The sequence below is a fragment of the Camelus bactrianus genome, chromosome 13 (genome assembly GCF_048773025.1).
Source record: "Camelus bactrianus isolate YW-2024 breed Bactrian camel chromosome 13, ASM4877302v1, whole genome shotgun sequence".
In the NCBI taxonomy this organism is placed as follows: domain Eukaryota; kingdom Metazoa; phylum Chordata; class Mammalia; order Artiodactyla; family Camelidae; genus Camelus; species Camelus bactrianus.
In genome coordinates, this window is record NC_133551.1 from 33,657,246 (window position 1) to 33,672,338 (window position 15,093).

General features: G+C 39.5%; 1 protein-coding gene across 8 annotated transcripts in view; it reads right to left on the reverse strand.

Moving 5' to 3' along the window:
- The window catches only part of PATJ (PATJ crumbs cell polarity complex component), a 291,813-nt gene that overhangs the window by 38,748 nt on the left and 237,972 nt on the right, over window positions 1-15,093 (reverse strand). For all 8 annotated transcript variants that reach the window (XM_074376367.1, XM_074376369.1, XM_074376370.1 and 5 more), the window contains one exon: window positions 2,135-2,218. In XM_074376367.1, the coding sequence (XP_074232468.1) occupies window positions 2,135-2,218 (84 nt within the window). The remainder of the gene's footprint in view (window positions 1-2,134; window positions 2,219-15,093) is intronic.

A 15,093-nucleotide genomic window follows, 5' to 3' on the forward strand; every position in this document is an offset into this window, starting at 1 on the left:
TTGCACAAAAATAGGAGATAATGGGAATAGGGGTAGGAGGGACTGACTCTTCAAAAAGAACCAGAAAGAAGGCAGTCCAGCTAATCATAGACTCATATCTTGCCAAGCTAAAAAAATTATTTGGCTCTCTTTGTAAGCAAAATTTGGCTTGTCCTAATTTTAACATGAGGTTGGTATATAACCATGGAAGGCTAGCCTGCACAAGGCAGAGGACTCTCAAGAGCAGAAAGGCCATTGTTTGGAAAGGTATGGCCTCAAAATTTGTATCATCAAAGCTGCTCTGCCTTCTTCTCGAGGCAGCCTGCAGGCCCTAGGCTGAGTGTGCCTCACTATGCACCTGTAAACACAGATACAATGAGAACCAGTTCAAATGTGGAGTCTACAGCTGCTTAGAAGGGAAACATGTTCCTTAACCAAACCGAGAGCTACATTTCTTAACTCAACATATAATATGCTTTTGGGGACCAGATCTAGTCTGGGGAAAGAGAAGAGCCTGTCTGGCCGTCCTTAACAAGAAGTGTAGACCATCCAGCCATACTGGGTAATGTAATTCAGCCAGATGCCAGGAAATAGTTTAGCTGACCTTTCAAATTCTCCCTGTACTTAAATTTGCTTTCTTCATGCTACTTTGTCCTGAGTGTTCACTTATCCATGAGTATACTTTATGGAAATGAGCAACTGATGGTCTATTCCATACAAATAGATAAATTAAAAATTTTCTCTTTTACTGAGGTAAAAAACTGCTTGAACCGTTATAAAATAAAGTGTATAATTTATACTGTGAATTTATACCTGTGCAAAACCACTGCCACAATCAAGATAATACACGTATTAGATTTTGTTCCAAGTGACCATCACAGAAAAACCTGTGGGCTTACAAATCACGTAAATATCAAGACTTGTATGAATCTCTGCTGTTTTGAACATTCAATCTATTCCTCCATAAAGCCAATGATAATAGCACCAGTTAATTAGAAAATCTAGGGGAAAAAAATACCCCACCAAACTCCTGACCACTAAAAAATGGTGTTGTGTGCTAACGCGGTCAAGTCAATTCCCAGAGAGGCCTCTCTTATTTTTCTAACCTCATACACTAGCACCTTAATGAACGCACTGGGAATATGTCCTAATCCAACGATGAAGCACGGTAAAGGCCTGCGGAGTGAAGGCCTATAACTTGCCCTGAATTTAATTTGCAGTCAGCCTGGCCTCTCCTTTAACTCCTTCTTGCCTGCATGTTCTACCCTTAATTATATCTCTGGTTTCATCTTGGGAGGCAGACCTGAACCACCAAAGGGAAAAATAAAATTCTATGATGTCATTCATAATGCGCTATATTAAAGTTGCAAAGCCAAAGTGCACATGCCCACCATAAAATGTTAAATATTCAATTAAATTCATCCAATGAAAGAAATAAATGTTGCCTAAAGGTTTCACACCACTGAAAAAGCTCTTTAGTTTCACCTACCAGAATGCCTGGCATTGACTTTCCATTCACCCGTTCCCTAGCTCAGACACTGCCTGTCTTGGCTCAAAAGGTTTTAACACCTTTGCTAAATGAGAGTCCTTTCAAAAGAGGCAAGTTAAGCATTTCAATTTTTAATAAGTACCATCTACCACCTAAAGGGAGAAGATTCTACATTTTCATCAGTCGGGAAACAAAGGTGCTAGGGCATGGCCCTCCATTTGACATAAATATTTATTAGGAATAAGAAAATAATACTTAAAGCTGCAATAAAGTCTTCTAAAATATCAAGTGTGCATGTGTCTATGCATATGTGTTTTTAGGAGGGGATTTAGTTAAGTGTAATGAAGAGGTAAAAAAAATCAAACTGCAATACTATACAGTTCACTGGATATTAAGATTATAAAACCATGAGTTGTACTTTCCCCTTTAATTGAAAAAAGTTTTCACGGCCAATTTAGGTTGGTGATCTGTCATGATTCTAATGACAGTTATTTGATGTACATCAAAAAAAGAAGAGCAAGGTATATGTTTTGTTAAACTGACAAAAAAAAAATAGGTGAAAATACAGTTGAGTAGAAGACGGTGAGTAGATAAACTGACTTTTTGGATCAAGGTCAGGAAAGGAACCACATTTCTTGGTATAAAATAGAATTCGTAATCATATACCTCTAATATCTGGTCACCAGCCCAAAGTCTTCCATCTCTGGCTGCTGCCCCTTCTTCATAGACTTCATGTATAACTATAGCATCCTATAAAAAACAAATCCTTATTAATTTGCAATAACCATAAATGCTTCCTTAAGCAAACAACCAAACCATAGGCAGCAACCCATAATTTGCCGTTTGCTAATAATGTCATATTTTATTTGACTTAAACAAAATGCACAGCTATGGTACATTCAGAGGTATAGTTAATTTTTCCTCAGTTTATTATTTCATTCTTTTAGGGCTTTTGCCTAATATTTCAAGTTAAACCTCCCCCACGTGTTTTACTGCTCACTCCGCACACTGCTGCTGTGTGTAAACTTGAGGTGAACTATGTGTCATTCTTATTTACATTTTATGGTGTATTTTGAAACACGGTTTCAGGTATTTATTGGTATTCAAGGATTTGGCATAGATGTGTGGCCTGACGAAGGGGGTCTGTCAGGCCTCATTACTCAGGCAATGAAAGACAAGAACTTAGTGGAATGAACTGGCCCTGGAGGCTGAAGCAGGCAGTAGGTGAAAGGGCATTCACAGACCTAAGGGTAAGACACCTGTGGGTTCAAAACCTGACTCTGCCATCGTGTAACCTTGGGCAAATTAACTCCTGAACTCAGCATTCGGAGGCACAGAATCAGGACAATTTTTAAGGTAGGTAAGGTTTGGTTGAAGAAAGTGTTTTATGGTTAGTGAATTAAAATAATTTGTTTTTCTTCAAATTAATAACCTTAAATTTTTTATTAACATAAAAATAACATGTACCAGTGTGAAGGGCATAGTAAACCACAGAAAGGGACTGGCTCTGGGGCCCGGCCCTCCGCCCCACTCCCCAGAGGCAGCCACCGCCAACAGTGTCCCGAGGATCCCTCCGGACAATTTATGTCTATACACCCATTTATTTATATGTTTTGGTGAGACTATTTTACAAATATTTGATTGCATATGTTCATACAATTTTTCCCCTTTTCTCCCTCATGTTGAGCAAGGAGTTAAGCTTTGGAAGTCTTTGACTCAGGGATTTTTGTGGCGCTGAAAACTTGAAGCAACCAGAAGTCATTGGTTCTGAAGGGCACTGAGAAGATATTAATGGAGGTGGTAGGTGACTTGGAGGGCTGCTGGGAGAGGAAAAGTGCTTCTGAATGGTGACTACAAACAAGAGACTTGTGGGTCCCCTGAGAAGTGAGGATCTGAGCCCTGCACTGCCCAGTGGCCTCCCATTGCCTGCCCCTCCAGCCCACACACAGGCTGTAAGACCCTGCAGACAATGGTCGAGCGCAGCAGACTCCAGGCATAATGGATCTCACTTTCAACGAAGTCCTGAGTCCCAAGCATCGGGGCCTGGAAGCAGCAGGAATTCTGGATGTGAAGATGTCATGTAGGCTTGTGTACGTATGGGCTTGATGGACTGATGGCAGTGACCACAGGGGCCTAAGAGTGTCAGAAAGCTTTGTGACAGAACCAGAACCCTGAGAGTTAATGAGCCACCAAATGACTGAGCATGATTCTGCCTCCATCCAGAAGCATGGAGCCTCAGAATTAGAATTAAATTGACTTGAAGTAAATAAATGAAATATTTCTTGCAAAAATGTAATAGGATAGGAAAAATTTCCAAACCAAACCTACTTTTCAAAAACAAAAGAAACAAACAAAACGTTCCCTGTATAAATGCTGGAGTAGAGAAGCAACAGAAGACAAAGGTTTTTAAACAGATGACCCATCTGGATTCCAAGTATTTTTACCATAGTAAATGCTTTTATCACCACGCAGTTCTGAAAACATTCTTTATTATAGCAATTAGAGAGGCAGGCCCCTAAGAGCCAGGAAAGGTTCCTTGATCCAGATAATTTACATTTCAGATTCTGTACCAGCAATAGATTTTAGACCATTCTTTGTTTTAACTCTGACTTATGAAATTTCCAGACCCAGAGAGCATTTCTACTGCCAAGAGTTTGTTTCTCTGAACTGTTTCAGGGGAATGAATTTGAGGGAAATTGCTGCTTTAGGTATCCCAACAACACTGCCAAGATGACACTAGGGCCATTTTTACAAAGGCAGTGCAGGGAGAAAAGAATGTGAGCTCCTGGTTACACCCTGTGTGAGGCTGGTTTTCAAAGTCTGGTGGGCCAAACACCCCATTTTCACTAGATTTGGGAGAATCAGATCGCACTCATTCTACACAAGGCTTTCACAGAGCTAATTTTCAGCATAAACTCCTTTGATCTTGGAACATTACAAAAGTCAAATGGGAAATTTCTCTTCGTTCATACTCAAAGGGAAGAAAAAGACCCGTTGGAGTTTTTATTCAATAAAAGCAGGCTGAATCCAAAACTCTTAGCAACTTTCTGGGCTCTCAATGAACTATCATACATAAAATAAATATACCATTAATAGCCTCACATGAATGCTGAACTCAGTGCCAATGGTCTGCTTTTGGTCCATGAGTCTTTCTGCACGGAAAACTCCATTTCTTTCTTTCTTTCTTTTTTTAATTTGACTACTGCTGTGATTTCTCTTAAAGTCATCAGTGAAAATACAAGAAAATGAGACACCTTGACCGGCCAATAGAAAAAGGTCACATTTCTTACCACGTGCCCTTGTGTGAACAACTGTTCTAAAGCAGCGGTGGTTCTGGACAGCTGCATTAGCTGGGCGTGAGAGGGGTGAGAGATGGGGGTCAAGAGCTAAATTAGAAATGCAGGCTAACGAATTGGGGAAAAAAAGGATTTATTTTTCAAAACTTACATAGTTTATAACAGAATAGTAAGATAGATACTGGATTGGGATATTTTAGGCATCTGTTTGGCAAGGCTACATTAAAATTTTACTTCTTTCTTGCAGGGAGGGTATAGCTCAAGGGTAAAGGGTGTGCTTAACATGCACAAGGTCCTCAGTTCAATCCCCAGTACCTCCATATAAATAAATAAACAAACCTAATTACCTCCCACCACCACCAAAAAAAAGGGGGGGGGGTGGATAAAGGGATCTTCTCTGTCCTTTTGAAAAATAAAGAAAATTCTTTCTGGCTTTGTATCCTCCTAATTTTAATGCTCTTGAGCTATTCAAGCAAAACTGCTTGTTGGCACAGTTCTGAGTGCCATCTCCCTCACCAGCTGCCCCCCTTTGTGTCTTTGCATATTTAAATAATAATCTACCCTAGATAATACCTCAGTGGCTCTGTCTACCAGTACCAAGGACTTCTAAAACTCGTCTCTTCCAGAAGCAGTCTATTAATCCTTTCCCTGTGGGGTGGGTGTGTTGTTGGCTTGCACTGAGGAGAGGATGCAGAGACAAAGGATTATGAGCTGGGCCTCTGGAGTCAGACCTCTCAGTCCAAATCGGGCCCCACTCCTTGTGACCATGGAAGACTGTTAACCTCTCAGCTTCCTCATTGTTATAAGGTTTTAACAATAATATGGATACATAATGCTTTATGTACAATGCCAGCACATAGTAAGGCAGCTCACTTATTTAACATCTGTGTGCCAAAGAGGCCACATACTTCCCCGTCTGCGCCATTTAATCCTCGTAACAACTAAGCATGTTCAATATTACTAGTGTCATGTACAGTTGGGGAAACGGAGGCTCAGCAGGGTCAGACCTGACCAAATCTTTGCAGCTTCTAAGCAGGAAAGATGAAATTCCAACCTGAGACTGTTTTGCACCAAAGCCTACGTTCCTATCACCACTGCAAGCTTCTCATCTGCTTCGAATATTTTATTTTGCACTTGTATAAAAATGAACTTGGGATTTCCCATACAGCATCAATTCTGTTGAAATATTGTCTCCTCAACTCCACAGCAAAAACCTTGAGGGAACGAGCTGATCATTTTACAGACAGTGAACAAAAAGACGACTGTGGAAGTGGAAATTGATGCCTGTGGCTTGGTGAGGTGGGTGATGACCCACGGGTCTTACTTGCTGGCGCTGGCACCTGATTCGTGGTCTGCACTGTGCAAAGCATGCTAGGTGGGCCCTCTCCCCACCCCGACATGAAGTCTTTCTTCATCCCACTTGTTATTCTTGTCGCCTTCCTTCCTTTCATCTCTTCAGTCCTGTTTCTGTGTACCCATATTACTCACTGAATGATTTTTTTTCTGCAGGAGCAGATATAGAACATTATATATATAAGTGATAAATCAATGTCTAAAATAAAAAGAGTTCAATCCAAGAAAACAAACTAACTTCTCCTAATTAATGGCAGGCTTGAGAATCATTCATAGATGACCAAGACTGACATACAATAAACAACTAATTTCCTCCTCGTAGTTGTGTGACACTCACAGGGACAACAGGAATTTAAGTCAGGTGTTTACATATTGCCCGAGATAAGACCAACAATTTCCCCCCGGGATACTCTAAATGACTCATTTGGCTTTCCAACTCGAGAGCCAGAGAACTTGATCAGTGAGTTGGAGAGTCTCTCAAAACATTGGGTTTTTCCCAATCAGAAGGGTCAGGCAGGATTTCAGAGATGTAGAAAAATCTGCTTAAAAACTTCTCCCTCAGCAGTCTATTTCTGAAACATGTTTAAATTGAAAAAAATTCCTTTATTCCACAACTAGGGATAACATTAAAAAAAAAAAAAAACATAGCAGGAAGTAGTAGCTGGCTAGGGAATTCATCATATTGTTTAAGGAACCACTGTCTTAATGTTTTCTTTCCTAAAAGAGTATCTATTTTAAAATACAGGCACAAGGCACTAGACTCAAAACAGTATATACTGAGAATTTTCTCTCCAGCACCTCTTCTTCACCCAGTTTCCCTAATTAGAAATAAACAGGATTAAGTTGTTTTGTGTATTTTTACAGAGGTGATCTACATATCTATATTTGAAAAGCACTGAGGCACCGAATGCTTGAAGTTCATGCCTTCTTTCATCTGCTACCTCCTTTCTTTTATGAAATTCCACTGGAACCAGCCAAGTGTCACCTCTTCTATGAAACCTTCTTTGACTCTCTTCCCCGTAAAGTTGACCAACCTGTCCTGTGGGTCAGTGCAATATCTCTTAGTACCACTGAATTTGTAGTATCATGATAGCTTGCTTATGAGTCAAGGTTCTGTGCCATCTCCTACTCTCAGTGGAACCCTTCCAGACGGGGGCTTTTCCCAACTCCTCTTTGCATCTTGGTGCCAAGCCCAGAGCAGGTACTCAATAAAGGTTTGCTGAATGATTATTAAGAAATTGGTTGGAGATAGAAAAAGGCATCAAATGATCCAGAAACAGAAGGCTGGCAAGCTTAGTATACCATAATCTTACCTTAACCTAAACAAGTTTCTGATGGTAAGAGTGATATACAACCAAAAGACCCATCACACATGGATATTAAATCCATCTGAATTTCCAGAAGGATTACTTTAGCTCAGAGAGCAATTTTAAAAAGCCAAGTATGAGGGACTTAATTATCACTGAGCCCCACAAAAATCACAAACACCTCCAGGGGGATTTAAACTCTGAATTACTGGGAAAGGATTTCCTAACACGCAGTAATGTATCCTCAGACAGAGTCAAAGTCATCAGACACTTCAGCCCATCAATCACCATTTTCTTTACTGTTCAGACTGCCAACAAGTAGAAAAAGTAACTCATAAACACACCAACCATTCAGCAAAAGGAAATTTTACTGTTGTCACAATAGGCCCATAACACTTAAAACAACCATGTGTTAGAAAAATTAACTAAGGGTCTCCTGGGGACTGAGGGATACCAATAAGTGTCCTTGCATGGGTGAACTATTTCCATAGAATTAGATTTTATATTTTCATTTCTAGACATTCAGTGGATTGTTTTAACAAGCATTTTAGGATGAAACACGGATAAAATAATTATATGATAGACACTACAAAGGACTATATATATATATATAGAGAGAGAGAGAGAGAGAGAGCTTAATTTTACTGCTTTAAGGCACATTTTGCTTAATTTGGATGACTCTGGAATTAAATCCAGTCTTTGCCATAGTCATAAAGGCTCCCATATCCACTCCTAAGGGATATTTTAACCACGGAAAAATTTCATATTGAAGTTCACATTTAGGTGGAAAACTTCTTTACCAATGATCCAAAAACAGTGTTACGTCTTTTTTCTCTGCTTTACAGGGAAAAGAAAATTGCTCCTAACAAGAAAGACCCGTGAAGACAAAAAGAAGTATTAAAAACATTACATAAAAATGGACATTTTTCCCCCTCTGGAAGAAACCATGGTTCAGATCTGCAGCCTCAGAGGAGTAATGCTACTTTTAAATATCACTTAATAAAGTTCCTCTCTGTGGCTGTCAGTGTTCAGAAATCATACAGACATGTTTTCTATACAGTGGACTATTTTCTTAGCAGGAAGGCCAAACTAATAAGAGGTGATAATGCAGTGGGGGTGGCAAAATGTGCAAACCAAAACTACATTCAACTGTACACTAAAAACATATGTAGATGTATTAAGTTACTGATCTGTGATGTCTATTCCCATTAGGGAGTTTAAAAAGAAAGTGTGAGTTAAAACTGTTAAAGTATGTCTCACTTTGAGCAAAACTGACAGGCTCCAAACTGTATTTATATAAATAAAGGGAGGTGTGTCTTAGAACATGACTCTTTTCTATCCTAACTCCTTTGTGACCATATTCTTTAAAAACTGAGCTTCCCTATTATGGTTCAATTAAAATGTGATTCGCACTTTGATGCAAAAAGTGATCAATAAAAAAAAAAAAAAAAAAGAGGTAATAGAGTGTGCAAGAAGGACCCAGGACAGCGAGTGAGAGGACTTAAATTTTCTGACGGCTCTGTAGGTAGCCCGACCACTTTGTTATGACACTTAACATCAGTAAAGCACAGAGCTGAACGACATGACTTCTAGAGTCATTCTAGCTCTAAAACTTCAGACCTCTATGAACCCATATAATGTGCAGAGCAAGAGAGAGAAAGCCTTTGTTTTACACAGAAGCTTAGGCTCTGCCTAGGACTAAGACCTCCTTCTAAACGGCAGACCAGAAGAATCCGACCTCGCATAGGCTGAGAGAGATCAGAAAGCTATGGGGGCTGGGTCAGACCGTTTTCGTTATCTTTGCTGCAAAATTTAGTGGTGCAAACACCAAACTAACCACTTGTTTGTTGGTAATTTTGTAGGGTGGCACCGAGCTCAGCTGGGCAGTTCTTCTACTCTGCATTGTGTCATCTGGGCTCTCCTATGAGTTGGCAGTTATGCTGGCTGGGGCCTCAGCTGGGATGGCAGGGTCCCTCCGCTTCCAAGAGCTCTCTCCATACGGTGTGTCATCCTTCAGGAGGCCAGTCTAGGCTTGTTCGCAAGGTGGCAGTATTTCAAGAGGACAAGAGATAAGTTGCAAGGCCTCTAGAAGCCAAGGAAGCCACACCATGCCACTTTCACTACTATTGGTCAAAGCAAGTCAACGGGAAGGCTCAAATTCAAGGAATCTGAAAAGAGCGGCACACAATTTATGGTCAATTTTAATCTACTTCAGACTCTATCACGTCTACCAGAGGAATTTTCCAGCCTACAAACAACGGAAGGCACAGTGGATGGTGGGAAGAGTATTGGCTATGGTCACATAAACCTGTGTTCAGATTTTACCTCTGCCACTTCTCATAGCTTGTGATATTTCTGTTCAGTTAACCAACCTCTCTGAACCAGTATTTCTGTCTCTGTGAAATAGAAGTAATAACCCTACGTGTTAAGAGTTTGAGGATGAAACAAGGTTATGTACGTGATGTCAAAGTGCCAGCCAAACAGACGTTAAATGGCATCAAATGAGGGCTCCCAATGCGTTATACCTAAGGTTTAAGCAGCACATCCGGTACATGAGGGAAGGAATACATGTATGTCAGAGTGGTCAAAATTCTTGACTCTAAGGATGAATGACACCGGTCTTGGTCCTTTTTTTAAATTTAATTTTCATGTTATAAAGATGATCCTGGAATATAACTGACTGCTTCTTTTCAAGAAAGATTATGCAACAAGGATATTTTAGGTTATTTTTTCTCAAGCCATGGACCATCTGAATGCCAACAAGATGTAAAGCAGACTACAGGAGTCTGGTTCCTAGATATTTTGATTTTTCTGTTTCAATTAAGTGCTCAAACATTGTTTGTGGCTTCTGTATTTGCAAATTTGCCTGCTCTCCCAAATCAATGCTCTTGGTGCATTCATGATCATTTGTGGACATGAGCAGAGTGGTGAAAAATCTCGAGTTGCTTGATTTGCTTTTCTCAGCAGTTTTTGAGAAAACCTGAAGGGCTATAGTTACATAAGGGAAGTCAGCAAGAATCAAAGGAACTATCTACCACACTTGGAATCATACTTTTAAAAATGTGGATACTCTGCTCACTCTTAAACAGTGTTCACTACACCGATTTTCTAAGAATCTCAGAACACAGTCAAGACTTTAGTTAATCCCCATAAAATCTGCTGAAAAAGGAACAAAGAGTCTATATATTCTAATCTCAATCATCTATTCTAATATGCTTGAAGTAATGTATGAAAATTTGCACCTACCAAGTCCTTCAAAGAGAAAGAAAACTGATCACAAAGTTTAGTACCTGTTATTTTGGAATATTGAAATATTCTCAGGTAATAAACTATAGACACCATAAGAAGGCATTAAAATAGCAATAGATACAGAAGCTCTTTTGACATAAAAGTAAAAGTAAGGATTAAATGATCAGTTACACAGAAAGTAATGACACAAATCTGTGTGTGTGTGTGTGTGTGTGTGTGTGTGTGTGTGTGTGTTTTAAAGCAAAGGATTATGTAAGCTATCCAAAAACTCAAACTCAGAGATTGCAAATTCCTGCACATTATTTACAGGTAACCAAAAAGTGGAATGAAAATCACACCAATAAAACAGCTACTATAAGAACTGCTACGAATATATAAAAATGTTTCACATTTTAAGATTTTGAAAAGCTTTCCCTTCTCAAGTTCAGAAACTTTTATATTTACTTAAAATGGAGATCCCTTGCCAAGTCTGATTTAACAAAAAGTTGATACTCATCAATATAAATATAATTTTTCATACTGAAATATAGATTTATTTTCAGGAAATAGGATAATATTTGTATTATATTTTATAAGTCCCTATAGTTCCATCTGGTCCTTATTTATCTAAATTTTACTCAGCTTGCATAATATTTTTGCTTACAGTCATATTCTTTAAGATCAGAAATGCCCAAATCTGGAAATTCAGAGGCACTATTCGTTAACATTCTTTCAGTGTGACTCATAGACTTTTTGTAAACTCTGGTTTGATTTAAAATAAATCTAAGGTAATAAGATGTTTTGTATAAAAATATATGACTTAAGCAATAACAATAAAAGGAACTTGGCTTTGGGGGATTCCACGCCAAAGCAAACCACACTCCTCATGAAATAGACTGTGCAAAGTTCATTTGAAGGGGAATAGCAAAATAAAACACTTAATCAAATGTAAAAAGCTTTCTCCTCTGCTTACTTTAAAAAATATCCAGTGTTTTAAGTTGCTACAGTCCTGCAGTTAAGTGACTGGAAGCAGTGACAGCTAAACAATAGCTCCCAACGTGGTGAAGTGTTAGGTCAGCTCACTTCAGAGTCTGACCTACGGATATGGCTGCAGGGCAGATGTTCTTCACTTCAGCTTCTAGATGGATGAACTTCGCCACAAAGTGCCCAAATGGGAGAGTCCTTTGACCTTGATGCTTTTTGCTAATGTACCTCCCCTACAGAACTTCTGTTTAATAACAATGAATTAAATTAGTAGTAAATCAGGTGGTGAAAAAAATACCGGTGTGCAACTTGGAGAGAAATGACAAGATTCTGAATCTGACATTCCAGGCCTTGTTAATACTAGGAATACCTAAATCTTACAATCCTGGAGTCCACTGACCTCACTCACAATGAGATGGTACCAAGAATATAAAGATAGAACAAATACCCTAGTCTACCTGTTTCCCTCTTGCAAAGAGACAAGGCTTATCTCCAGACCCAGAAGAATACCAGTACAGCAACTAGGACTTATATTTACAAACTTTCCTTTCCAAAAGTGGTAACAATCAGTAGCTTCCATAAAACAAAACAACAGAATAATAATTATGCCTTATTGTCTGGTTTAAAAAACTCAGGACTTTGAAGTTTTAAGAAATTTATGAGACAGGATTGCAAAGGAGAGGGGAATGAAGTTTCTTACACCATCATCATCTTGAAAAAGAAAGTTGCAACTGTTCCCCCTTGATTACAAAACTAAGTCTAATAATAGTAATATTCTCGCAGAGTAGCTGCCCACCTTTGTCAAAACATTTCCTGAGATGGGGCATTCACTATCCCCAGGCAGTTCACTCCATCTTTGGTCAGCTGATGTTTAGAAAGTCCTTTCTCATAATAACGTGAAACCTGTTTTTCACTGAGCCCCTTAGGAGCACCTGAATTGTTCTCATCCTTCATCCACAAGGAGGTTACCTTACATGTTTGCAGAAAGTCATCATTGTCCTTTCTGGTCCTTCCTTTTCTAGTCTGTTCAATTCTTACTCAGATTAATGTGGTTGCAACAATGTTGTTGTCAACCACGTAATCATGCCCAGAAATGAAAATACTCTGGTTATACTTAAAACTGAACTGAGAAGTACTCCAGACAGATCTAACAGCATGTGCAAAAGCCTTGCATCAGGTGGGAACAAGACTCATTAAAGGAACTGAATGAGGCCGGCATGGCTAGAATTCAGTGTGAGCACAGTGAGGCTGGGAAGAGTCATATTTCTAAGTGTGCAAGGCGCTATATGGGGGTACTAAAGACACAACATAAAACACGTCTGTTCTCAAGGAGCTCAGGGTCTGGTGGGATAATTCCCTTTTACAGATAGTGGCAGTGCTGGAAAAGGGGCCCAAAGAGTGTGGCTTTTGAGTCAGATTAAACCCCAACTGGACCAACTGCTAGTATTAGGTCCTTGGAGAAGTTACATAAATAATCTGTGTCTCAGTTTCCTCATCCATAAAATGGGGATAATGTTACTATTTCTCTTGTAGGATTGTTGTGAGGATTAAATGAGATCATGCTTGTTACTTACATATTAAGAACAGTACCTGAATCACTTTTTAAAAGTTGATGCTGAAAAACAAATTGCTACTTATCTAGAAACAAAGTTATGTTTCTCAATGTGCAGGGAACATACTAAAGACACATAGATGAAGGGACCAAAGGATCGACTTTAAGCTGAATGTTTAATAATAATTAATAATAACCGAGCTCAGTGTAGACAGGCACTAGGAAAGTCTTTTATATTTTTTTATCTCCATACCAACCTTAAGAGATAGATTGGGTCATCACTACTATTTTCCAGAGGAAGAAACAGATTTAATTAGGGTTAAGTTGCTTGTCCAACGCCCCACAGTTAAAGATCTGGGATTCTGATGCCACAGAATCCGCAGAATTACTCTGCTATGCTGCCTGTTGGGCTTAACAGAAGCATTGTCTATAGTCTGGGACCTCTGACCATGGAGCTCAGAGAAAGTAACATGCAGAGCAAGGGTCCTAGAGAACCTTTCCTCATTCTTTCTCCATTTCATGTGCTCAATCCCAAGAACAGATCAAGTCTACCAACACTCTAAAATAAAATATTTAAGTTTTCTTTCTCTTTTCTAGAATTCCCAAGGCTGATAATAAAATAACCCCAATAACCAACACTGGAGAGCTATATTTTACTTCTAAGGACACTGCAAATAAAACTTCTAGTCAGCAAGCAAACATTTCTGAGAAGGGGGCATTGAGGGATACAGGGACAGGTGCAAGGAATATAGTGCAAGCATCCTGAGAGCTAAGAGTCCTTGGTCCTTCATTTGGCTTCTGAGCCGCAAGATTTCATGCAAATTACCACTCCAAGACCAAAAAGGGGGTGGGAGGGGAGGGACAGAAGGAAAGGATGGCTAGATAGGTAGATGGAAGGAAATTTTAAAAACATGAATTAATATACTATCTCTTCTGTGCAATGTGCCTTATGTGGTATCCTGGCTGTGTGTCTCCGTCAAATTCGTATGTTGAAATCCAAATGCCCAATGTGATGGTATCAGGAGGCAGGGCATATCACTTTGAGAAGTGATATGGTCATGAGGCAAAGCCCCCATGAATGGAATGAGTGCCCCTGTAAAAGAGGTCCCACAGAGCTCCCTTCCTCCTCTCACCAGGGAAGGATACGGGAAACCTGCAACCCAGAAGGGGGCCCTCATTCGACCATGCTGGCCCCCTGACCTTGGACTCCCAGCCTCCAGAACTGTGAGAAATACATTTCTGTTGTTTATAAGCCACCGCGTCTGTGGTATCTTGTTACAGCAGCCCGAATGAACTGAAATGCCGGCTTACGAGAAACACGTAAAAACGAGCCTATATTAATTAAATCTAGAAAGTTCATACTACAATAAAAAATGTTTAAAAAAAAGTTCATACTATAGCTTTACTTTTTTCTACTTTCTAGAGAAGGTCCTTATTTTAATAGTCCCTATTATGGTTTTTCATTGGTTGATCCCCTCTGTTAGACCATAAACATTAAAGGCAGTAGAATCTTCTTGAGTGAGTGTGTGAGCTCTTTAAAGGAAGGGTAATTTCACTCAATTCTGTATCCTCAGCTCTAAGCAAAGGGTGGCCTTTGAGCAAACACATGCATCCTATCACAGAAGAGCCACATTCACCAAAAGCAGACCTGGGAGCACACCATATGATTAATACAAGAGGCAAAGCCTGTTACTGAGGATTGGGTCCAGGTGTGCTCGTAAACCTTCCCCAGAGGCTCACCCTCAGCATTACCTTGGTATTTTAAGAGGTCTGTTTAGATGACTGTCTGCAAATACAGTGGGATGCTAAGTGAGATCTCCCTCTGTGATCTCAGAAACCATCTGTCTTGGCTCCAGAGAAACTATTTATAGCAGGTAAGACTGATGTGGTGTCAAGACCAACTTC